Genomic DNA, 26,799 nt, shown 5'->3' with positions numbered 1-26,799 from the left:
TATACAATATTTTATGTTACATGCCTTTGAAAGTTAGGAAGTCTTCCTCGAAAAAGTTGTATTTGAATTGTATCTTAAAAGAATGGATAGGAATTAAAACAGGGAAATGAAATAATATATGTAAAGCACTTAGCAAACCTTAAAACTCTATATAAATGTTAACTGTTATATATTAGGTGCTGGAAGGACATTTTAGAGATAGGAAAAAAAGTCAAAGCAAAGGCATGTGGGGCACAGAGTCCAGTTTAGCAACATCCCACATTTTCTCTGGGCCTACTCTCAGGTGTTTTCCTTTTCTAGAAGGATTAGTTTTCCTGGAACACCAGATTCTCTCCTTTTGGCATTACAATACTGTCACCATCAAGTCCACATACAATAACTATGTTCTTTTCCCAATGAACTTTACTTAGGCATTAAGGTAAAAGTCTTTTTTGGGAGGGAGGACAGGGACTGAGAAGACATGAAAGAGGATGCCAGATTAGTGATTTTCCTGGTATAGGAGGCTCCTGATAAGGGAACTTAAAATAATTTAAATATCTAGACTTCAGTTTTTGCATTTGTTTAAAACTACAAGCTTTTGGAGGACTGGAACAGTCCTTAGCAATGTTGTTTAGTAAATGTTGGTAGCTAAAATATTAGTCCTAGTTTTTTGATTTTCTAGTTCTATTAGTTGATTGTGGATCTATTTTTCTCTTGATTAGAAATAAAAATAGAAGATAATGTGACATAATGGATTTGTGTGTTAAAGAATTCTAAATTTGATTCTCCTAATTTGCTGTAAGACCTTGGGGTTGTTTCTCAGTGTTTTTTGGATATAAAAGGTGCTAAGTAAATGTTGAATTTGAATTTCAACTGCCATTTCCTCATCTGGGAGTAACATTAGCTGATTTTTAAGGTATCTTGAAGTTCTAAATTATTTTGCATCTCATGATTAAACACAGTTTTGTTTTCAGTCCATTCTGCCTAAAATGAGAGTATAACTCCATAATAATTAACTATTGCTAAATACTACTAGGAAACCAACATGGTATAGTGCATAGATTATGGATCTTAAAAGTTAACACCTGGATTTGAATACTGTACTGAATTCTGTTAACACAATTAATAGCTAGGTAACTTTATCAGGTCAAGTCACTTGGGATCACAGAGCTCCAGTTTCTTCTCTGTGAAATAGGGATAATAATAATTGCACTATTATTAATAGTTGTACCTCACTGGGTGGTTGTGAAGCTCAAATAAAATTGATGTAAAAAGTTTTTACAGAGGTTAAAACATATAAATGTTGCTGTTAGTAAAATTTTTATGTAGATTTGTGATTTCTTAAATCATTGAGTATTAAATATTAGGAAAGTAAGATTGCCTTTTCTCTCTTCTCCTCATCCCCTCCATCCCTCCCCAAATAAAAATCAGTCTAGGTTAAGTCAAATTGATGAAGCAGTGTTTAGGATTACTATTTGTGGGACTCAGAGTTAAGCCCTGGAGACACAAAGAAAGTCCAAAACACTCCAACCTTCAAGGAATTCTATTTTAATGGAGGAAATAACTATTATGTACAAGCAAGATAATACCTGACAAAATGGAGGTCATCTCAGGAAAGTCTTTAAGGGGGATAAGGAAAGGCTTCTTGAAGAAGGTGAGCTTTTAGCTGAAATTTAAAACTGGAAGCAGAGATGTGGAGTGAGAAAATTCTAGACTAGGAAGACTGTTGAAAATACAGAGGGTTACAAAAATGGGAATTTATTCAAGGAACAGCAGAGACCAGCACAACTAGATCATAACGTATGTAGAGAGAACAAAGTTTAAGAAGACTGGAAAGATAGGGATTTAAAAGTTGTACAAGACTGTATATTTGATTCTGGAGGTATTAGGAAGCCCCTGGAACTTATTGGGACTAAATTTCTAAAAAAGGAAAGTAATATGATTAGTTTGATTTTTCTTTTCAAAGGCTATGTCGGTAGAGCACAAACTCATTCAGGTCCTACAAATTGGAAAACTTCAAGTATGTATCTGTGTCTCTAATCTAGTCTACTGAAGATAAAGCCTTTCTTTTTAAACTATTCTTTTAACTTTCTTACAGTCTTTAATTTCTGTGCATTTGTATTCCAATAAACTATTTTCTTTTTTGTTTCTTTAATGAGACTTGTTACCATGGTTTCAGTTTTCTATTTTTTTCATTCTTACTGCTGTGGAGGCCATAAATTTTCAGTTTTTCATAATTCTTATTTATCTTTAAAATTTTTTATAGGCAATGGATTAAATGACTTGCCCAAGGTCACACTTGTGAGGCTACTTTTGAACTCAGGTCCTCCTGACTCCAGGACTGGTGCTCTATCCACTACACCACCTAGCTGCCCGAAGATAAAGCTTTAAAAAGCATAGTGGTAGTTGCTAAAAGATTGTCTATCAAATAATTCGTTTTTCTCATCCACAGCCACCCATGATACCTGAGGGTTTATTTTCTGTGTTACTGGCATTATACCCAAACTAATGAAATGAAAGCTTACCTGAAGTATTGATTTTTGTAACATTTCTAGGTTTCACATATTTGACTTTATATATCATATTTTTATTTTAATTTGTAATTGGATCTAATTGTTAATGATTATTAGTTTTTAGAAGCTAATTATTCAGTTTATGTGAAAGCACAAAGATCTTCAGACCTTTATCATTAAAAGTTCTGGGCCGGCTCTCTGAGACTCTTGTTTATCTTTTATTCTCAAAGAAGACTAATGTCACCAGTTTGATGTCTTGACTTGTTTCTGAATTGGTTTTGAGTAGAGGTAGAGCTATGCAAAGTCAGCTTTACTCTCTCCTCCAGAGCTGTCAGTGTCCAATGGCAAGACAAAGTGAAGATGAGTGCTGATGGCCCAGCATGTAATGAGTAACCTTAGCCTTTCCAAGTTAAGATCTTTCCCACAAGTCAGTTTATCTGAAGCCATACTCATTCACTCCTCTAAGACTGTAAGATGCAGAGAAAATGATTACCTGCATTGGAATTACCTCCCTCAGTAGGCTTGACTAGAGGAATGAGGAAACTCACTTTGAGAGTTGCCATTTAAATCTTAACGCTTATTATTAGACAGTAGATGTGTTGTGGAAAGCTTGCTGGATTTTGAATTGAAAAACTTAAGTTTGAATCTAGGGTCTGAAATATAGTTATAAATCTCTGTTTTATATCAGGCATATCATTTAACTCCAAAGTTCCCTTCTCCCATTCCAGTTTCTTCCTAACAGAGTGCTATACACATGGTAGGTCCTTAATAAATATCTAATGATTGATTGTTCATCTGTAAAATCAGATAATAAATACTTGCACTAAAAAAAAGATAGTCTTTTTGTAAATCAGCACTAAGAGACACTAAGATAAGTAGAGGCCAGCTTTCTTTAATATTTCTCAAGTGACTGAGTTTTGTTTTTTATTTTTTGTAATAGAAGTCCATCTGCTTATTCTGTTAAGAAAATATTTTTCCTATACCACTGTTATTATTTTGGAAATACTTGACTGTTTCAAATGAATTATATCTCTAAAACATTTAGCACAGTTTCTAGCACTTGTTTTAATAAATGTTTATTCTCTTTTACCTTTTTTCACTGTAGTTCTGACAGAGCTGTCCTAAAATTTACAGGAATAATTCCCCTTCTAATCCTGACATTAGTTCCAGACTAAGCAACAAACTAGCTTGTTTATAGAATCAAATCATGGTAAAGGGCCTATTGATTTTGGCCATAGGAGTTCATAGAATTTAGAGTTGGAATAGATCATCTAGTCATTTTCAGCTTCATCTTAAAATCAGTACCGATACTTTACAAAACCTAGATCCTACATCACTATTACATCTTATACAAAAGTTAAGAAAATCTTTTGTTCAATTGAAGCCCTGTAAAAAAGTTATTTTATAGCAATGTGTACATTTTCATATCTCTTCATTTTATATAGATATAGATATAGATATAGATATGTGTGTTGTTTGGTTCTTGTCCTTCGTTATCGAAGAAAACAAAAAAAAAAAAGACCAAAAAGAGTAGTCCTGACCAATGATACTGCCTTCTCTGCCACAATTTCCATCAGATATTGTGTGGCTGATAGATTTTAAGGCTTGTATTGAAAGTTTTTATGCTTCATGCTACATCTATAAAATGAGTATTAGATGACTGACCTGAACAATCATTATTAGATAAACTTTAATATAAAAATGCAAAATCCTACTCTTGTTTGGTTACCCATCTGTGTCATTTTTCCTATAGAATCTATTATGTTAGGTTATGTTTTTCCCACTTAACATGTTTTTGTGGAACCTCAATGTTTCATTCAACAATATTGAACATAATTTAACATATTCATTATAATACTTTGAATATGACAATTGATTCTATTTAAAGTAGAGTCATGTCTTTTCATTTTGTTTGGATAGACCATACAGGAGTTATAAAGGACATGGTTAAGTAGAGACAGTATAGATTCTGAGGAAAACTTAGAATTATCAATATTTGAGTCATAGAATCTTAAATGAACAAAAGATATCAAAATGCCTAATAGAATTTTGAATTTTCAGATGGAGACGGGAGGGTGAATGCTATATTTTATGATGTTAATGGCAATAAAAAGAAAATTTATATTAAAAAAGAATTTTTAGGGAAGCAAAAAAAACCTATTCTATTTTTTAAGTTCCTTTAGAGAAACCAATTTCAAATCTACCCTCTAGCCAGTGTTCTCCCAATTTTTCCTTATATTCCATGTCTTTTAAATTTCAATTTTAGCTCATTTCATTTATTTAATGAAAATATGAAATATAAAATAACCAGTTAGTATTCTTGGCATGTAACAATTTTGAGAAGGAGTTAACATTTGAAAAAACTGAAGGGCATCTAAATAGAGGCAGTCAAGATGTTGTAGGGGCTCAAGGTGGTATCATTAAAGGCTGATATTAAGCTTTTTGGAAGTAGGGACTTAAGCATAGTGTCTGGCACAAAGTAGGTGTTAAATAAATACATTTTGATTAATCTTTAGCCTGGAAAAGAGAAGATGGACTGGCCTCAAGTAATTGAAAGAGTGTTTGGTGAAAGACTTACTAGATTTGTTCTGTTTTGCCCCAGGGGGACTGAAACTAGGAGTAGTGGGTATTAAGTTGTCAAGAAGCAGATTTGGGTCTTCCTATAACAAAGAAAAAACTTCCTAATAGTTATTTAGTAGTGCCCTGGGTTACCTCTGAATTCTCCTTCTTTAAAAGTCTTAAAGGAAAGGATGAATGATCACTTGTTAAGATATTAAAGATGATGTTCTAGTACATATATGATCAGACTAGATAGCCTCTGAAAATCTGTGATTGATTTATTTAGTTTTTGTTTCTTGCATTGTAATTTGACCTTCAACAATTTGTGTGTATTCTGGGTTTAAATGTGAGTGATTTAATAGATAGCTGTTATCATGGTAATCAAAATGTTCTTTTAAATTCTTTCACATACTAAATCATGTACCTCTGGAAACCTTTAAAGGCTTTGTTGAGCATATTGTGCTTTAGTATTGGTATCATTTCACTTATTTCAGTGTTGTTTTGAAAAATAAGGAATCTTGAAAAACAAGCTATGATTCATTGGGTTGGGTTTTTTTCCTTTGCTTTTAGCAATAGAAAGAACTCAAAACTGCAGACATTTTTAAACATCCATTTGCAATTCTGTGAGAGGTGATTAGTATCTCTAGGGTACAGATGGAGAAAAGTAGATGAAGAAAATTTGAAAAATTATGGAACTACAATCAACTAAGCTATGTGAGACAGAATTTTGAAAGTGATTCTGTATACATTTAAAGTCATCAAATGTTTACTAAATCTCTTCTATATTTAAAAGTACTGTGCTGAGTATTGAAACTGCAAAGATGAAAACTGATAGTCTCTATTCTCAAGGACATCATAGTCTAATAGAGGGGAAGCATAATTAAATTTACACAAATGAGAGGAGTAGAAGGGAGATGTGATTCTATCAAACTGGCTCTAGTTAAATTGGAAGATAGAAGATAACTCTTTCAGCTGAATGTGTCATAGGGTGGGGTGGTACCTTTGGACTTAAAGGAAAAGGATTTCAAAAGTGTTTCTAACTCTGATGCTATAGAGATACAGGTGAACTAAGCTCACCTAAGGCTACTTCCAAATCTGATTCTATAACATGTCATGAGCTAATTTCAGTGGCTTTGATTTGTACCTCACTAAGGAAATCTGTGATCTTCCCTTACTCCTAGAGAGAAATGACATAATGCCTTTTGTTAGCCACTTTTTGAAATACTAGGTAATATGAGAAGGATCAGGATGAGCTGAGTGTTCGTTTTCTTTTGCTTAGTATATTTTATGGAGTACTGCCTCAGAGAGCAGTAAGATTGTTCCTGCCTCTATGCAGAAGCAATCATCTTTACTTGTGTGTGTGTGTGGGGGGGGTATTTTGCTGTTCTTTTATTCTCTATTTCAATTATTCTATCAAGTTTCCTCTCCAAAATTACCTATTATACCAAAACTTATAAAACCAGAAATATTCATGTTAGGGTTCACTCGCTCGTTCTCTCTCTCTCCCTTCTCCTACCTTTCCACCCCTTCGATTGAGACAGTAAACTACTGAGTCACTATCACCCAGGATAGAATATACAATCCTCTTTTTAAAGGTCTTCATAACCTGGCCACTTCTACCTTTTCAAACTTCTTTATACTTTGCATACATCATGTATTCTATGATCCTGTCACATCTATTTCCTTGCTGTTCTTCAAACAAGACCGTCCATCTCTCAACTCCAGCCATTTTCTTTTACTGTCCCCAGTACATGGAATACTCTCCTTCCTCATCTTTCCCCTTCCTTGTTCAAGTCCCAACTGAAGTTCCAAATTCTATAGGAAACTTTTCCTGATTCCCCCTTAATTCTACTGCTTTCCCTCTTGATTCTCTTATATAGTTTGTTATACAGAGTTGTCTGCATCTTGTCTCCTCCATTAGACTATGAGCTCCTTGACAGCAGGGACTGTCTTTTGCCTTACTGGACATTTCTTAGCACTGTGCTTGTCACATAGTAAATACAAAATAAATGTTTATTGACTGACTATAAAATAATATAGTAACAAATCTTCAGAGTTTTTCTGTATCCTTTTTGTGATGATGTTCTGTTTATCAGAAATTTTTAGGCATGATATAAATATTAAATTTCAGTCATATTTCTTGCCCAAAATTAAAGAATTTAAAAAACAAAAATAAATTTATAAATAATGGGGGAAAAGCCTCTTATTCAAAAGACATCACTTCAGTTCTAACTGATGAAGTTTGTAGGATGCTTGACCGAGAAGATGATTCTTTTTCCTTCTTTTAGTGGTTACTTTTCTTGATTAGAATTTTTCAGCTGATATTTGACTACAACTGTTCACCCTACCCCTCCAAAAAATATTTCCTTAAAGTAAATAATAGGTACTTAGTAAGATATAAGTATGTAAGCAGCCTTTCTTTTTGCTAGATATGCAGTATTTAGAGGGCAAGAACATTTGATAGTTATGAGTTTAGAATGAATGATTGTTTCTGAAAAAAAAAAAGTTGGTGCCAGTTAATTTCACAAGCATACTATCTTAATTTGGGGAGATTCAAGTATAAATTAAAATAGACAAAATAGGAACAATTCTAAACACATTAATAAAGTGGCAAAACTTGATTAAAATGTTTAAGCACTAGATTTTTTGTGAAGTTTTACTATAGGTTTTGTTTTATAGAGTTTAGAAATTTGAGATCTCTTTAGTCTTTGCTCCCTACAGAAATATTCTTCTAGTGCAGTGTTTATCTTTGAAGTAATTGAAAATGGGAACAATTTTTTATAATAAAACTTAGTTTAGAAAAGGCATATTTATATTCAGGTTTTCTGTTTGCTTCCATAGCTGTTAAAGATTTGATTAGCTAAAAATCACGAACCCAAGAACTTCATAGAATTGATTTGGCATTAAACTCTTAGTGTTTGAAACAAGAATATGAATGAATTATTTTATACTTTTAGTTTTGAATCTTTGTCTACCTGGCAAAAAAAAGAATAAAGAAAATTATAAATTTAAGACCTTATTTTCAGACCTAAAAATTGGCCAGTAGATCTCATTTTGTTTTAATTTGTTAGATTCATCCATCCATCTATCCATCCTTATATCTATCTAATGGCAGTGCTCTTCTTGATTAACTAAAATGTATTTTATCACAAATGCTATTTTTGTTACCATTAGCTCCTTGGTGCTTCTTAGTTCAGTTTGATATATCTTTTTATTTGATATTATTTACTAGATATTTGGAAACAAATGTCTCTGTCCATTGCTTATATGGACATAGTCAAAATCTAAGACTGTAGTTGCTAAAACATTCTTGAATAACACTCTACATTCCCAGACTTCCTGTGTTGCCTAATTAAGTTGAAGGTGCTGCAACTTCTAATGGTAAAAGTGCCTCATATGTGTAAACTAGAGGACAATTTTATGGTGGTTGTTGGGAGTAGATTAAATTGGAGTAATATTTGCCAGTGCTATTCAGTATTCAGGATAGGATATCACAGATTACTTTCCCCCTCCAAAATTGAGTTTTCAAGTAGTGGAATGGGATGTCTTGAAAATTATTCTTTCTTCTCCCATCTTTTTTAAAGTCTTTAAGAAAAGGATAAATGGTCCTTGTTAAATATGTTGTAGAGAGACTTTTATGTACTCAATTCAAATATTTAGGAATTGCTCATCCACTTTTAGGTAACTTGCTTTGCTGCTTTATTATCTATAGGTCTTTTTGAGATAAAAATCACACAACTATGAACTTTACTGCTCTCTGTTTATGATTTTAGGTTTGATAAAGCATAAAATTTCAAGCTTCCGCAAAAGAATGGGGTTTGAGGATGGTTTGATCATTGGAGTTATTAATATTGTCTTCCCTTTAGTCAGTTGAGAGGTAGTTATGGTTATATATGAAAATTGATGAATATCTTGCATGAAAGAAAAGATGAATAAAGTACTGTGATATCACTAAATTGCTGGTAGGCAGGGACCTGTGAGAAAAGTTTAAAAGTAAGAATAGTATTAAGAACACATGTAATTTTTTCTTGGACATCTGATTATCATAGCAGAGTTGCTGATATGAGGATAATGAGGATTTTTTTTTTAGGTTTTTGCAAGGCAAATGGGGTTAAGTGGCTTGCCCAAGGCCACAAGGCTAGGTAATTATTAAGTGTCTGAGACCGGATTTGAACCCAGGTACTCCTGACTCCAGGGCCGGTGCTCTATTCACTGCACCACCTAGCCGCCCCAAGGATATTTTTTAAGAAAGGTTTTTATTTTGAGTTTTACAATTTTTCCCCTGATCTTGCTTCCCTTCCCCCAACCCCCCTCAGAAGGCAATCTGTTAGGTTTTACATTGTTTCCATGATCTAAGTTGAATGTGACAAGAGAGAAATCATAGCCTTAAAGAAGAAAAATAAAGTATAAGAGATAGCAAAATACATAAGATAATGTTTTCTTTTTCAAAATTAAAGGTAATAGTCTTTGTTCAAACTCCACAATTCTTTCTCTGGATACAGATGGTATTCTCCATCCCAGATAAGCCCAAAAAGTTTTCCCTGATTGTTACATTGATGGAATGATCAAGTCCATCAAGGTTGATCAACACCCCCATATTGCTGTTAGGGTGTACAGTGTTTTACTTATTCTGCTCATCTTGCTCAGCATCAGTTCATGCAAATCCTTCCAGGCTTCCTTGAATTTCCATCCGTCCTGGTTTCTAATAGAACATATATACACACACAAACACCACAGTTTGTTAAACTATTCCCAAATTGAAGGACATTCACTTAATTTCCAATTCTTTGCCACCACAAACAGGGCTATGAATATTTTTGTCTAAGTGATGTTTTTACCCTTTTGCATAATCTCTTCACTGTATAGACCCAGTAGTGGTATTGCTAGATCAAGGCATATGCATGTTTTTGTTGCCCTTTGGGCATAATTCCAAATTGCTCTCCAGAAAGGTTGGATAAGTTCACAGCTCTACCAACAATGTATTAGTCTCCCAGATTTCCCACATCCCTTCCAAGAGGATTATTTTTGAACATGTTAAAGTATGTAGGGGTAGAGAGTTGGAGGGATATGAACTTGTTTTTGAAAATTTTTTTATGAAAACTAATGCCTAGATTTGCATTGTAATGTTCGAAATTATTCTGAGCTACTGCAGTCAAAGAGTGAGAAATATGGTCAAACATTCATGGTAATTTCATAACATGAAAGCATACTTGTTACTTATAACAATGTTTGAAAGGTTGTTTTTTTTCTCATTTGACATGCAGCAAGGACATATGGGCGAAGGCGAGGTAATATTACTATTTTTAACTTTCTAATGTATAAATTTTATCATGACAAATCACTAAATTTGCTTAGTCCTTATAAAAAAGAGAAAACCTCACTTTTATCCAAGCTTAGTTGTTGTACTGCAGTATTATGTGAGAGAACAATTTTTGCAAATTAAATTAACTTTATAAAACAGAATGGCAAGGTATTGATTTTTAAAATAATCATCATCCATATATTTAATAATTTATTCTACTTTCTTTTCAAAGCAACTTTTTTCAAAAGTAACTGCCTTTAAAAGTAATTTTTTAACTACATAATGTTGGTTAAGATTTCACAAAAAATTATTATATTCAATGATACTTTTTTCCTAAAAGAACATAGTGATTAGTTTTTGAAAAACTCTGTAGTAAATACCCAAAAGAACACCGAAATGTTTGAATAAATCCTAGCCTTCTGTCAGAAATAAGCTGGTAAATGTTAAATTGTCAGCTCTCAAAATATGTTATATGTTTATGTGTATAACATTTTAATTTAGTCTGCATTATTAATTTTTCCCATTATTTTCTAAAGTCTAGAAATCAACAAAAACAAATCAAGCCCTTATTTGTAATTTGTTTGTTCATTTCCAAAGTGTAAATGCTCTCATTGAAAATTTAACAATAGACTTTTGAGGCAGCACCACTGGCCATACTCTGAATTGTTGAAGTCCAATCCTGTCTCTCCCTCTATGCATTAATGTGCAAAGTATGTATAACCTACTCTGTAAAAAAAAAACTATGTAAATCCTTGCCACATAATGCCTGAGTTAGATAAAAAAGAGATTTTACAATACTTTTATAGTTGATTCAATACTTGGGGTATAATTGTGTGTTTCTTGTTTTTGTTTGTTTTTTGAGACTGAATCTCCCTATTTGGTCGAGGCTGAAAGTGTAATTTGTCTTTTTCTATTAATTGGTATGGGAGCTTTGACCCATTTCTGACTTAAGGAAGCCTGATGACCTCAGGGCTTGCCTTATTTATGTCAGGATTATTGGGGAATGACTCAATCAACTTTAGATTACTGCAGTTCAAAATTCCTGAGCTCTAGTGCTCCACCATTCTCAACCTATCTGGTAGCTGGGATTACAGGTGTGTACACTACGCCCTGCACAACTAGTTATTTTTTAAAATAATCTTTTAATCTTTCATAACTCCTTGTTTTCGAACCAAGAGCTGAACAATGATTATTATCTTATGGCGTGGATCTCTGACTTGAGTGTAGTTACATAAACACAAGAAAAATATCCAGAAATATTAATAAGTGAACAAATTTAAAGAATTTTTTCCTAGAAGGATTTTTAGGTAACTATGTCATTATTTCTTATCTCTAATTTGACAGTAATATCCATTAAATAATTTTTTAGCTGTCTTAACATATAAAAAAAATCAAGACACTGAAAATAACTAAAAAGAAAGTTGTAGTTATTTGACATATGTAAATATCTCTAGAGATCAGAAGTTATGGGATAGATTCTTACAATATAAATTTACATAAAGAAAATTAAAAGAAAACATTTGTAGCAAAAGAGAGTTCTTGTGACAGTATTCCTAGGAATTTAATCCATTAATAAACTGTCAGGGTTACTAGTGCTAAAACAAAGCTTGCCTTTAGTGATTTGTAATACATCTTGCTTCTTCTATTTTAGTATTTTTATTAATGGGCTAAATTTTTTGTTTTGCTTTCAAGTGAACATTACAGATGTTAGACATAACTTTGGCCAATTTCACATAAATTCTGCTTTTTTTTGTTGTTTGTTTTTATTTTGGGGTTTTGTTTTGTTTTTTTTTTTAGTTTTTGCAAGGCATTGGGGTTAAGTGGCTTGCCCAAGGCCACACAGCTAGGTAATTATTAAGTGTCTGAAACTGGATTTGAACTCAGGGACTTCTGACTCCAGGGACGGTGCTCTATCCACTGTGCCACCTAGATGCCCCAACATAAATTCTGAATGATTTAATTTTCAAATAATAAATTTAATGTTCATATTTTAGAATTAAATTTCTTAGTTAGAAAAGAGTTAAACAATTCAGCTGAAAACTTTTCCTTTAATAGTATCTAGAAAAATGTTAATTTGGTCAGGCCAGGCACAGTAGGCTTACATAGTAGCTCTTCCTTCTGCTATATATCCTTTAAGTAAATTAAGAAAAATTTTCTCTTATCCAAATAATTAATTTGCTGTTCATTTTAAATATCATTTTATATTGAAAATGTTTTTTTTTTAATGAGATCTTGGGTTTCTGAAAAACTTTATCTCATCAAGGTTGCAATTGTCCAGTAAAGGATACCAGAGACACATCTAAATTGGCAATATCTGTGGAGTTCTGGCAAAATTGTAGCCATCTAGTGCCAGACACTCACAAAAAGGTGCCCTTCTTACAATGCTTTAACTCAGAGTTTCTGTATTCCAGTGGAGTAATCATGTAGCCTTTTATATAATTATTCATTTCCTTTCTCAAAGAATTAGGAATATAAGGTGGAAATTTAAGAGCAATTTTGTTTCCTATTCAACAAGTATAAGAGCAGTTTTATCAAATTAGAATTTTTCATATGGTTTACGTGTGGGGCCCTGGATACTTTTTTTTCTGTTAGCATCTTTCATATTCTCTCTTCCAGGCCAATCTTCACTGTTTCCAATGGAAGATGGGTTTTTGGATGATGGACGTGGGGATCAGCCCCTACATAGTGGCTTAGGGTCACCTCACTGCTTCACTCATCAAAATGGGGAAAGAGTGGAACGATATTCCCGCAAGGTTTTTGTGGGTGGATTGCCTCCTGACATTGATGAAGGTATGTTTAGAAATGGTGCTCAGTAGTATAGGTGTGCCTGAATTAGTACCTACAATTGTTTTTTATTAAATTAGTGTAGAAGAAAAATTGTAGCTGTTCAAATTATTTTTGTACTACCTCAGTGTAGGTAGATGTGTATGTACCCTTCAAAATGGATTATAATAGCATTTACTTATAATGCTTTAAAAAATTTAGACAATAAACATTTGTTAAGTACCTCCTATATATCAGACATTGTCTTAAGTATAAGGGATACAAAGAAAAGCAAAAGACAGTTCCTGCCCTGGAGGAACTCACAATCTAATGCAGGAAACAACTTGTAAATAATTATATACAAACAAGCTATGTTCAGGATAAATAGGAAGTAATTGATAAAGGGAAAGGGAAAGGAATAATAGCATTTTTTTTTATAGTGTCTACTACAGGCCAGGCACTGTACTAAGGGTTTTAACAAATATGATTTCATTTGATACTTGCAACATCAGCTTGTATATTTAAGGCCTTAAGTATAAGCAGCAGGGTTTGGGATTGAGAAAAAGAGCCAGCTTCTATGAGGCAGCTGTTATATTCTTTTCTATATGAGAAACTACTCAGAGATTGACAGTATGAGCCACTAGAATCTGTGAAGGATGATATATGTGAATCGACTGAACTACAAGGGAGGTTTGCTCAGTAATAGTAAGAAGAGAGCAAGTATGTGTGAGTAATAAAAAGCATACCTTCTCCTTCTGATCCAGTATGTTAGAATGAGATCAATCTAGTTCTGGAGGGTGTTGCCAGAAATTGTCTTTGGTGAGGAGGGAGCAGGTTTCCATTGATGCAAGGACAGGACAGGAAGAGGTATAAGATGAAGGGCAATTTGTTAGCAATAGAGTAGGGCAGAGTGGAAGGAGAGGTTAGAATGGAAAAGGGAATGATGGGGCTGACATGGATAAATATCTGGGAGGAAGCAATGGGTAACTAGAGAAGGGTCTGACTGAACTATACTTGCAGTTCCATGTGACTCTTAGTATTTGCATACCTATAAACTCTTAACCTTTTTATGTTTCTTGGATCATAGTAGTATTTTGGTTATTCAGCCCTAACATCAGATCTGTGTCTTTCCATTAACATTCTGACCAGGGCACATGATACAATGTGGTTAATTTAGATACAGATTGGGAGCAGGATGCTGGATGTCAGCTAAAATGGGGCATTGTTCTTAGGAAAATAGTAAAGCCTGGTAGGTAACATTTTCCAAGTTTTTAGTGGTTTCAAACTAACTCCAGCAATGTCTAACTCTTTTGTACTTCATTTCTAGTTATGGAATTTTTCCCTTCCCTCTTTTTCTCTTGCCATTGTTCAGTGTTACAGTGGATTGATTACCTCAAATTCAATAAAATTGATGAAATAATGTAGGCAATGCTGTTCTCACTGAGGGAAAAGATTCCCCAAGCTTATATCTTTGGACAAAATGGGAATACTGTTCAATGAAGTGTAAACCTGAATTTAGCTCTCTAGGCTTATTTTATTTACCTTGTTCTAAGAGAATTTTCTGCTGCTGTCAAATTGCCCTATCTACCCATGTGCATTTTTACCCCAGGATTTTTTTTTTATGCTATTACCCTCTGATTATAATGTTCTCCCTTCTATTCTCGGCTTACTTAACATTCTACTCTTCCTTTACAACCTAGCAGAAGTCTCACCTGTTCCTGAAATTTCCCCTAAGCTACAAGAGTTCCTCCCCCAATCCCAAACTTGGACTGTTTGGCATTTAAAATTTTTTATCTGCTACTGTTCTTTTTTATATATATTTCCTATTCCCCTAATTAACTTGTTAGCTTCTTGAATTTTGCTGTCCTATATCTTTTTATAAGGCTAGTCTCTAGTGCAGTCAGTGCCTTACACAGTAGATAGTTCCAACTGGTTGAAAAATCTAAATCCAAAGAGGAAAGAGTAGATTTACTGAAGATTTTTGAGCATAGATGTTGTAGTCAGATGAATTTATTTTATTATTGTGCTTTGGTTTTCACCTTTTCAAATGGAAATAGAACAGTTAATAAATTTTAAAAATGAGAAATCTACCAGATTTTGGTTAGACTTATAGAATCCTAAAGTATTTGTTAAACCTTTGGAGAGTATGGTAAGTACAGTGCTGAGAACAAGGAATATAACTATAAACTAGCAAAAGAGATCTTGTTCTAAAACAGTTTAGATTCAAATGAGGAAAGATGGTCTAGAAGTGGCACTAAGGCCTGACTCCAGGTAAGACTAGGCAAAAGCTAGAGAACTTTGGGGGTTGAAGGGATGGGGGGCAGGGAGGGGTACTGATTAGGAGAATTGAAATTCTGAAAGGAAAGGGCACAGAGCCTTGAGACTTGGCAGAGACCTCACAGACTCCTATTCAAACTCCCACCTTATTCATATATCACACATATTTCTTACATAATTATTTTTTATTTAGCAAAGCTCTATTACATGCCTACTTTGTGCAAGGAAGGCATTATGCTAGATATTGGGGATAACATGAAAAATGGTAGTTACTGCCATTAAGTGCTTTACCTTTTAATAGGGGCATAAAGCATGCACAAATAAATGTACTATGATACTAGAGCAGAACCATGAGTCTAAATCAGTCAACAAATTTTAAGTGCCTGCTCTATGAAGTGAGAGGAATTCTCTGCTGAGAGAATCTGGGAAGACTTCCTTGGGAAGAATGGCACAAAGCCTTGAAAGAAGAGGACTTCATTAAACAGATGATATAGTCATAAATCTAGAGCTGGAAGGGACCTTACAGGCTTTCTCCGTGGAAAGAGTGCATTCCAGGGATGGTAAACTGTGTAATATACAGAGGTGAAATTGTCTAGTACAAAATCAGGAAAGAGCAAATAATCCAGAGAAGTTGGAATATAGAGCACTGAGAGAAGCAGATTGAAATAAGATCAAAAAGAAAGATTGGAGTCAAACTGGGAATCCTTTTATTTTATTCTTATTCTACAAGCAATATGTAGCTATTGGAAGGCTTTGAAGATGGGAGTACCATAGTCAGACTTGTGTATTGTATTATTTGGATTTAGTTTATAAATTTAAATTAGAAATGGAACAATTATCACATCTTAAAAATTAGAAATTTTCACCGTTCATTTCAAAAGTTTAGAGTTGGAGAAAGTCGTTCATTTTCTGTATTCATATTGAACTTAAGTAGGTAATTTTAATGTTGCTTTCACATTTGTGTAAGGGTCAAGTTTAGATAATGAGAACAAGAGTGGCAGTTTGAATTAAGTATAAATGAATGTTGTGATATTATTTTGTTTTTTATCTTTTTTGGTGTGTTGATAACTCACTATCACTCTGTAACAAATGGAAGAATCATTTAAAATAGGATAGAGACAGGCTGTAGATAATATTGTGAAATCCAGTGAGAAAAAAATCTATTTTGTTAACATCTGCAAGGGATAAAATGACAAGTTTTGTATATTGAATATATTCTCTCTCCATTTTCAGAGTACCCTCTTCTGCTCTCATCATCCACAAATAACTGTTGTTTTCTTACTTGGGCATATCTATCTATATTTTCTGAACTTAAATGTAAATTCCTCCACGAATTAGCCGGCTCTCCAAATGGATAACATGGAATAAATGTATAGCATTCAAAATAATTGTTAAAAATTATTTGAAAACCTTTTCAGAGCTTTAAAATTTCTCACACTTCTTTGTTTTGCTTTTAATTAGATGAAATCACAGCCAGTTTTCGTCGTTTTGGCCCTTTGATTGTGGACTGGCCTCATAAAGCAGAAAGCAAATCCTACTTTCCTCCTAAAGGTATTTTTTCAAGTTTTGAAATATTGTATATTTTTTAATTTTTAAAAGAATTCTTCAACTGTTAACATTATGATAAAATGCTTCATTTTTAATAATTCACATTTCTACACTGCTATTAGAATCATAAAGGGTTTTCTTTAAAATAACTGTGAGGCATATAGTTAAAATATTATTCTGAAGTTCAGTGGTATAGCAGAGGCTAAACTCCAGATTTTCAAGATTTAAGGGTTTTTTTTTTTCTTTCTATCACACTGTACTTGCTGTCTCTGAATTATACATATTTCCTGATTAGGCTTTGGTTTTTACAACAAATGTCTTCTGAAAAGTTTCCTCATAGATTTTGAATATAACTTTTATTTTAAAAGGTGCTCCATTAAAGGAGGGAGGGAGGGAGGGATTCATTAGGAACTTTACACAATATTAACAGATTTCCAGTTGTAAAACTTGACTTGGATTTTCTTTAAGTTTCTTTTTGGATTTTCTTCTCCTTTCACATTTTCAAGCCTAATCCAATGTGAATTGAGTATAGTATTTCCATAAAATTTTGCAAGGAGCTTTCCTCACAACAGCTCTGTACGGATTGTAGTACAAATATTATCCCCTTATTACATAAGAGGAAACAAAGTCAGATTAAATGCCATCGTCATCTGCACTGGTATCATAGTTATGATTTATTGTTAAGCTATAGTATAAATTTGAATCCTGGGAAGATACTACCAGTCATCTCTTTTTTCCTTCTCCCTCTCAGGGTATGCATTTTTGCTTTTCCAAGATGAAAGCTCTGTTCAGGCTTTGATTGATGCTTGTATTGAAGAAGATGGAAAGCTCTACCTTTGTGTATCTAGTCCCACTATCAAGGATAAGCCAGTAAGTCAGATTTCACTGAAATTATAGGATCTGACTCAGACAAACTTTCTTTGCTATATATCTGTTCTCTTGGAAAAATTTTGACCAATCTGATGCAACCTGTATGATTGATGTGTTTTCAAGATAGTGTCCGTAATAGTTCCAAGTACATTTTAAGTTTTATTTCATTGATCTGTTTTATTTTTATATTGTCTGGATTTCCGTTTGTATCCCTCCCAGATCCATCTCTTCAAACAAGGAGTTTAGGGGGAAAAGAAGAAAGAGAAGAAGGAGAAAAATTCAGTAAAATTATCAAAAGCAGTGAAAAAATATGACATCAGGAATGATGATGATGAGGAATCATTGATTTAGGACTGGGTAGGACCTCAGATGCCAGTTCCTTCATCCTACTGATGAGGATGGTTAAGTGTCTTACTGAGAGGTCACATAGGTAGTAATAATGTTAAATAATTTCACAACATTCATTGTTCTGTGACTGTTGTCCTTTCCATTAACATTATTGTCATTGTGTGGATTAATTTCCTGATTCTGATTCCTAGTACATTCTTTTTTTTTTTATAGGCAGCTTCCAGGAGTTCAAGCTCCTGGAATTTTTTTATGCATGACTCCAGGAACATTTTTCCCCTGCCCATGTACAATTTCTTTTAATTTTTCTCTTCCCTCTTATTCTATGTTTTGGGCTTGATCTGGTTTTATTTCTAGGTTCACCCCCCCCCCCAGGGGTATAGCAGGAATTAGAACTCAGGGCTTGTTCTAAATCTATTGCTGTGTATTCCCCTAGATTCACTTGAAACCTTTTCTTTTTTTAATTTTATTCTTTTTAAGGCAATGGGGTTAGAGTGACTTGCCCAAGGTCACAAAAACTAGGCAACTAGTAAGTGTCTGAGGCCAGATTTGAACTCAGGTCCTCCTGACTCTAGTGCCAGTGCTCTATCCACTGCATCATGTAGCTGCCCTCTGACTTGGAACCTTTGCCATGGTGACTGGCAATTGCTTGGGACCAGGAGTCCTCTCAGATTGATTTTGTTGCTATTCAAGATTGTAAACCTAGTAAGTCAGGACTTCTCTATAATCTTGTTGAAGTATATATGCTGCAATACTCTCCCAACCAATATATATCCTATGAATTCACTGTGTCTACTCTGACATATCTGACTAACCAGTCAAGGTGTATTCAAGGCAAAATCTTAGTAGATAATTGCATATAGTCTTTTTTTTTTTTTAGGTTTTTTCAAGGCAAATGGGGGGTTAAGTGGCTTGCCCAAAGCCACACAGCTAGGTAATTATTAGGTGTTTGAGACCAGATTTGAACCCAGGTACTCCTGACTCCAGGGCCAGTGCTTTATCCACTGTGCCACCTAGCCACCCCAATAATTGCATATAGTCTTAAACATCCTTTACTACCACTTCTTGTAGAACAAAGTGACTCTTATCACCAAAAAGTAGATAATAAAAATGATATTTATTTTTGACTTTGAAATACACTCTGAACTTTCTCTATAGCATCATTTTTACATTGCTACTGCTTTTGCTTAGTTAAATATTAAAATTAATTTGCATTTCTTGGGTATATATTGAGTGAACAGTGATTAATCAGGGGATGTCAAACCATATTTGATTTAAAAGTATATATGTATGGGAAAGAGGATTATGATTTTCATTCCCCTAATCAAATTAGTCACAGAATGTCACAAGTGATAAAGTAATGAGGATTAAACAAGTTGTTAACCCCTGAAGACCTGTTAACCTTTATAAGGTGGAAACACTTCTCTGATTAAGTCAGAGATGAGAACAATTGACTGTGCAAACAAATGAACTACAAGACCATTGTGGAAGTGGGAAGGGAAAAGGGGGAAAAAAAAGGAAGAGTGATAATTTCCCTTTTTCCCACTCCTTGCAGGGAATCTTCTCATAGGTAACTCCTTACTTTAAATTCTGAACTCCCCAGAGCTTAGATATTTGAAACCTTGTAAAAGCATGTCCAGTTTTTGATCTTCCAATGAGGTGACCCCTTTTGGTTCTATGAGAGAAAGAACTTCACAGTTCATAAAGGGCTTACCAAATGTGGCTGCAATTTTACAGTTAGTTTGACACCTTGTTGCCACATTAAAACCTCATCTGTGATTGAATTCTGTGACTGACTCTACTGAGTTGGGGAGATCATACATAACTTCCAGATTACATGTCTCTGGACAGTTATCTCATGAATGATGATGAATCATTGATTTAGTACTGGATAAGACCTCAGAGGACAATACCTTTATTTTAATGAGGAGGACTTGTTGGGAGGTCACATAGGTAGTAATAATATGAGCTAACATTTTTATGACTATCAGTGTCCGCAAAGCACTTTATGTTTATTATCTCTTTTTTATTTTCACAACAACCCATTGAGAGTTAAGTACAGTTATTATCCTCATTTTACAAAGTAATTGAGGCTAAGAGAATTTAAGGACTTAGTTGAGGTCATTCAACCAATAAGTGTCTAAGGTAGGAGTCAAATTTATGTCTTCTTGACTCCAAATCCTGCTTTCTGTTTACTAAGCTGCCTCAGAAGCATCTGGAATTCCTGAACTTCAGTTCTCCAGAGGAGTCTGGATATTGGTTCATATTCATATCAGATAAATAACCATTTTGTTTTGTTTTTGCCAGGCAATGGGGTTAAGTGACTTTCCCAAGGCCACACAGCTAGGTAATTATTAAGTCTCTGAGGCCGGATTTGAACTCAGGTACTTCTGACTCCAGGGCCAGTGCTCTATCCACTGTGCCACCTAGCCACCCAAAATAACCATTTTTTAAAGAATCATGTTTATAAATTAGGGAAATGAATATTTTAGATAGGAAATATTAGTAATTTAAAAAATACAATTCTTGTCAACAAATTTGTGTTAAATATGATAAATTCCTGTTTTGTCAACCTCCAGGTACAGATACGACCTTGGAATCTCAGTGATAGTGACTTTGTGATGGATGGCTCTCAACCTCTTGACCCACGAAAAACCATTTTTGTTGGTGGTGTTCCTCGACCATTACGAGCTGGTATGCTTTGAAGAATATGTTTTAGAAGAATATCAGTAACATAAAGTATTACTATAAAAAGAACCTTTAAGATGAAGCAGATTTTTTTTATATTAAAGTTTTAGTGTTTGTATTCATTTTGCTAGTCAAAACAATAGCTATTTATTGAATTTTGAATGACAGGGTTCAGAGTAGTGTTCCAGACTTATGAAGCACTAATTATAGAATAAGCAAAACCTGAATTCAGGAAATGTGGAATTTAATAGAGAATTATATTTTAAAAAGGATTATGATTACAAAATTATAAAATATAATTGAAGAAAAAGTACATTGGCTAATGTGTACTGCAAATTTAGCAAATTGTGCTGACTTGAGTTACATAAATATGGCCATAAAATCTCCCACTTTATAGGAAAACCTGACAAGATTATAACCAATGTATATCTTTGTGCTTTCCATCATTAGTGAATTCTTTTAAGACTCCTGTGTACCTGGTTCATATCATTATATCATTCAAACAAGTAATTAAAGAAAAAATTCATTTAATGCTGGTAACACCTGATACCAAGACTACTGAAGAGACCCCAGTATATAAATAAACATATAAAATATCCTAAGCCAAAGTAGACTTTGTGAGATATAAACATGTTTTCTTAAATGTCTTTTTGATGCTTTCTGATTTAGTGGAGCTTGCAATGATAATGGATCGACTTTATGGAGGTGTGTGCTATGCTGGAATTGACACTGATCCTGAGCTGAAGTATCCAAAAGGAGCTGGGCGGGTTGCATTTTCAAATCAACAGAGTTACATAGCTGCTATCAGTGCACGCTTTGTCCAGCTGCAGCATGGGGAGATTGATAAACGGGTAAGAGCTAAAGCATTCTCTGAATTATATATATTAAAAATGCATCACAGCAGAGATTTGCCCATTTGGGCAGATAATATCTGTGATATGTATACATGTGTATATATATATATACATGTATTCCATATTTCATCTGTGGCATATATGTATGTATGTATATGCACATAGACATGTATTACATATTTCAATGTTTTAGCCTCCATTTTCCCCTAACCAGACTTAATTAAAATTAACAGAAGAACCAGACTATTTTTCTAAGATATTTTAAAAGTCATTTTCTTTTCTGCTAGTGTTCTATTTTTAGCCACAACATTCAACTGTGTCTAGTTTGTCATTTTCAAGGTTTATGGCAATGGAGAACAGTCTGGTTAGGTTCATAATTATTATTATTATTGTTTACTAGATAAACATAGAACTGTCAGCTTTAGAGAGGGCAATTTGTTTTTTTCCAGTGAATGAATTCTGACTGAGTTAAGACAAGGTAGTAGCTTCCTTGTAGCATAACACCTTTAATCTTCACAATACTAGTCTTCGGAAACCCATGCTTTATTGCCTGTTTAAAGTTTTTGTATTTTTTGATGAATAATCTATTTTCTAAATAAAGGAGAAATAAATTATTTAATTTCACACTTGTGGTATACAAGTTTTTTGTTTCCCTTCTAGCATCCTTCTCCTGATGATTCCCCTTATATCAGTTCATGTTTGCTGAGAACTCCTCATTAGCATTTAAGGAATTATGGCATTGTCTTACTGTATCCCTGCTGTCTTCAATCCTTTCCTCTCTTTATTTTCCTTCACTTATCCCTCTTTCCCTTTCCTGACCTTAGAATAAAATAACTTAACTCTCTGGCAAGTCTATATATAAAGTATTAAAATAACTAGAGAATATTTGTCCCTGAGAAGTTCAGGTGATGGGTTTGGCCTATACGCAGTGTATTGGGTCAAGTTTTGGGCATCCTCATTTCACTTTTAGGCTCAAAGCGAGAGAGCATTCCTTGTTAGAAATGAAAATCAATGTACTCATATATTAGTTCATAGGGAAAGTTGATCCATGCTCATATGGACATTTTTCTGCTTTTGCTTTTGCTTTGAAGGTTTGAATGTAATGAAGGTGAATCGAACCTTATAATAAATTAGCAGCAGGCCTTTTGATGAAATTCAAAAGCTTGTGCTTCATGATCTATGCACCAGATGAAGTTTATACAAAACACAGACCACTGATATATTTTATTGCTTGATAATTTCACAAGTCACATTGAAAATCCTAGTTCATCATTTTGGATGTCTCTTTATTTTTATAAACCTATATCAACTAGTTAATAGACATTTTTTTTTATTTAACATCGGCTTTACTCTTTGATCCCTGATGAAGTCATGCCATGTTTTGCAAATAGTTAACAATTCACAAATGAAATGTTATCATGATGAATCTAGAAATCTTCAAAGATTTTTAGAGGTTGGTCATTCTCTACTTTGTTGTTGTTGGATTATTTCAATCATGGCTGACTCTTCATGACCACTTTTGAGATTTTCTTGGCAACGATATGGAATGGTTTGCCATTTCCTTCTCCAATTCATTTTACAGGGGTGAGTGACTAGTCCAAGGATCACACTGCATGTAAGTGTCTGGGTCCATATTTGAACTCAGAAAGATTAAGTCTTCCTGATTCCAAGTTTAGTGTTCTCTCTACTACACCATTGAGGTGCTCTTGGGGTCTGGGGGTGGGTAGGTGGATTGGAATGATGAGAACTCTTCCCAAATGGGGTCATGAAGAGACTGAATTTGCTGAGTAGCAACATCCTTTACTTTGGGAGATAGACCTCTTGACCTTTTGTATGTAGTCACCTTGAGACATTTATTAGGACAAATGATAAAAACTGATATGTATGATAAGTATTGCATTTACTGCCACTGAAAAAATATACTTTTTTTTTTATTATTGCAGGTGGAAGTTAAGCCATATGTCTTGGATGATCAGCTGTGTGATGAATGTCAGGGGGCCCGTTGTGGGGGGAAATTTGCTCCATTTTTCTGTGCTAATGTTACCTGTCTACAGTATTACTGTGAATATTGCTGGGCTGCTATCCATTCTCGCGCTGGCAGGGAATTCCACAAGCCCCTGGTAAAGGAAGGGGGAGATCGTCCTAGACATATTTCATTCCGCTGGAACTAAATGATTACTTCAGTACTTATTTGCAGGCCTCAAAATAAGTGCACTCTTCTGTTGATCCAGACCCCTTCCCCTCCCCCCTTCAAAATAGCATGTCCTTTTGTAGTAGGCTGTAACTTAACAATAGTATAATGAAAAGAATGACCTATAATATAGGTATTTTGTAGATTCTTGTGTCATTGAAAACTGTATTGAACTCCTTTTCGTATCGATATCATGTTGCACAGAAGTTTTGTTCTCTTGTTTTTGCCAAATCAAGAGGATCCAAACCTTGTGCAACATTTTCTTAGAGGAGAGAGAGAGAGAGAGAGAGAGAGAGAGAGAGAGAGAGAAAGAGAGAGAGAAATATTAAAAGAGAAATGAAACAATAGAGTATTTTGGTTTTTTAATTAAATTATTGTTAATAATATAACATATAAGAATACTTTTATTAAAATAACCATGCAACAATAACACTATCAGTCTATTCTGACACTTTTTCCCCAGGGAAGTGCTTTTTGCCTTTTCCTTTTATGCTTTTTTCCCCCTCTTATTTTTTTTTTTAAATCTTAACAGCAATGGAAGAAGGTAACAAGTACCTTTTAACAGGAAAGAGCATGGTAAAGTGATATAAATGCATGAGCAAGGTTGAAGCAGCATTATAATTAATGTTTTAAGGGTTTAGAGGCTGAATATAATATTTTTGTGCCTCTGAGTTACTACCACATCAAAAAAATAATAAAGTAGGCAGAGCTAGATATTTCCATCTAAACACTTTAAAAATCTTTGAATGTTAAAAAAAATTGGGTCAAGTTACTACTGAGGGGGGAGTGCACTTATTTATTTTTAAACTAAATTATCTGGTAACAGCCCCAGGAATCCTACCAAAGCTAGAACCATGGACAACTAGTGGAAAGACTAGCATTTCCTCTCCCGACGAACAAATGTATAGATTTTATTTTTGATGTTATATATAACTCTATATCCTAATTTACTAACATGCATCAGGTGCCAGCCTTTGATCTCCATTTTGACATGAAGAAAAAAAAAACAAAAAACCTAGAGATACCTCAAGGATATCAGTCTGATTTTATGCTACAGTGATTGCACTGAATAGCAGAAACTCGGAAAAAAAAAATTAGTACTACCATAGAAATTGGCTGCTGATTGGCTTACTCTTAGATGTAAAGTCACTTTGAATATTCTGTAATGTAGTTGTGACATAGAAGATGAATATGAAAAAGCTAAGTAGTTGCAAAGTGTTTTGCACTGTTTGAGCTCAACAATAGCTGTGTAAATCTGTGCAAAGGTACATATGTCTATCTTTACTCTTCCTATAGAATAAATAACAGTAAAATTTCAGAACTTAGCATGAGACATAGTCACAATGTTTGAAGTGCCAACTTCATTGAGTAATGCATGCTTTATTATAAATAAATTCTAGCTTGGAAAGGCATTATAACATGTTGAACAGTATGCTTCAAGGGGTATGCTTAAAATAGTCTCTTGAAGCCCTGGTAGTGAGATTAATTTTTATTTGAATTGACATTCTCTTACTAATGCCCTGTTCATCATTAAAAGGATCATTCAGCAGTGTGTGATACATAGAAAAAACTGGACGGCAATATTGCTAGCTGTGCTACCTAAAAGTACCATCTTAGACATTTAAAAACCAAAGACTTGCTTCAGCACTGCTGTGGAAACACCTGGTCTGTGACCCCCCTCCCATCCCTATCCCCCAATCCCACCCAATTATCTTTCTGAGAAGCAGTCATTTCTTTTTTGTTTCTTTCTTTTTCCTTTCAATATAGGCTTTAATGAACTATACCTGTTAATTTCCAAAGGTCAAAATGGAGACATTTGCTGTCTTTAAGTAGTCAAGTATAGAAGGGGAGCTGCTTTTAGTGAAATCCCTGAAAATGAACAGCTGTAATGCAAATGGAGGGTGCTCTTATTGTAGATTGTCAGGGACTTTTCCTTTTCTCCTGAACTACATAATTATAGTTTGGTCATTTACCTTTTTTTCTTTTCTTTTCCTTAATGCTTGTAGGTGGCTTGGGGTGTGCTACTGTGCTGTTCCTACTCAGTAAACAGGTGTGATGAGTTAACATTACAAGAGATAACACTGTTTGAGAACTAGCTTTGAATAATAATTTTCCCTTTGTACATGACCTGCTGAATTTCGGTACAGTGTTTTTGTAGCTAACTTATTTTGTCATGCACATAATGTATATTTGTTATGCACTACTTTTGTATATCTTGTTTTTCCAACAGTGAGCATTTTTAGGCACACTTTTCACTGACGGGATATCTCTTTATGCAATACCTCAATTTTTCATATTGCAAAGAGTAGCTTTTTGTACTTTTATTACTGAGAGATCTTCATATACTTCATTTTTTAATATAAATAATTTTAATAAATTTTATTTTCTTATATTCTGCTTTTTATACATTTCAGTGCTCTGCATACATTTGGAATTATGGATGTTGTGCACTGGCAATGCTATTTTAGAATCTGCAGAGAAGAGAAAGCATGTTGCTTAAACATCCTAGCCCAGCACCAGCTATTTGGTGTACCTATAATTTAAGAAATAGTATATGTAAAGTTATGAATTAAAGGAAAAAAAGCATGAAAGTGACAGATAACACTGTAGTTCCTCGAAAATTAAATGCATAAGTGTAGGGTAGAAATTTAAAGTAACATCAAAATTGTCTACAGCTTCTTACTAAGTTTTTTAAATTATACACAATGCAGACGTTTTTGGTGAATGTTTAGCCATTTTTAATATTAACAAATTGATGTTCGGTGTTTGATTCAGAGATGTCTGCTCTTTTAAATTATATTTAAGAAAAACTGAGCCTGCCATGTGGTAGGTATGTAATGTTAGTATGCATGACTAATGTAAGAAATTGTTATTCTACTAATATCCACTTGTGGTGATTGTGTGACAAGC

The 26,799-nt window shown here is 33.8% G+C and overlaps 1 protein-coding gene across 7 annotated transcripts in view; it reads left to right on the top strand.

The window, feature by feature from the left end:
* CPEB4 (cytoplasmic polyadenylation element binding protein 4) overlaps positions 1–25,577 on the top strand; it is a 76,531-nt gene extending 50,954 nt beyond the window's left edge. For 2 of the 7 annotated variants that reach the window (XM_074212383.1, XM_074212384.1), the window contains exons 6-12: positions 10,316–10,339; positions 12,970–13,143; positions 16,855–16,944; positions 17,693–17,811; positions 20,736–20,850; positions 21,514–21,695; positions 23,642–25,577. In XM_074212383.1, the coding sequence (XP_074068484.1) occupies positions 10,316–10,339; positions 12,970–13,143; positions 16,855–16,944; positions 17,693–17,811; positions 20,736–20,850; positions 21,514–21,695; positions 23,642–23,869 (932 nt within the window). In that variant the 3' untranslated portion in view covers positions 23,870–25,577. Of the gene's footprint in view, positions 1–10,315; positions 10,340–12,969; positions 13,144–16,854; positions 16,945–17,692; positions 17,812–20,735; positions 20,851–21,513; positions 21,696–23,280; positions 23,314–23,641 lie in introns of all 7 variants that reach the window. The other 5 variants (XM_074212385.1, XM_074212386.1, XM_074212387.1 and 2 more) reach the window with 3 other exon arrangements.
* The last annotated feature ends 1,222 nt before the right edge of the window (positions 25,578–26,799 follow it).

The sequence above is a fragment of the Macrotis lagotis genome, chromosome 1 (assembly GCF_037893015.1).
Source record: "Macrotis lagotis isolate mMagLag1 chromosome 1, bilby.v1.9.chrom.fasta, whole genome shotgun sequence".
NCBI classification, from domain to species: domain Eukaryota; kingdom Metazoa; phylum Chordata; class Mammalia; order Peramelemorphia; family Peramelidae; genus Macrotis; species Macrotis lagotis.
The sequence above is the reverse complement of the archived record's forward strand: the minus strand, read 5'-3'. Positions and strand labels throughout refer to the sequence as shown.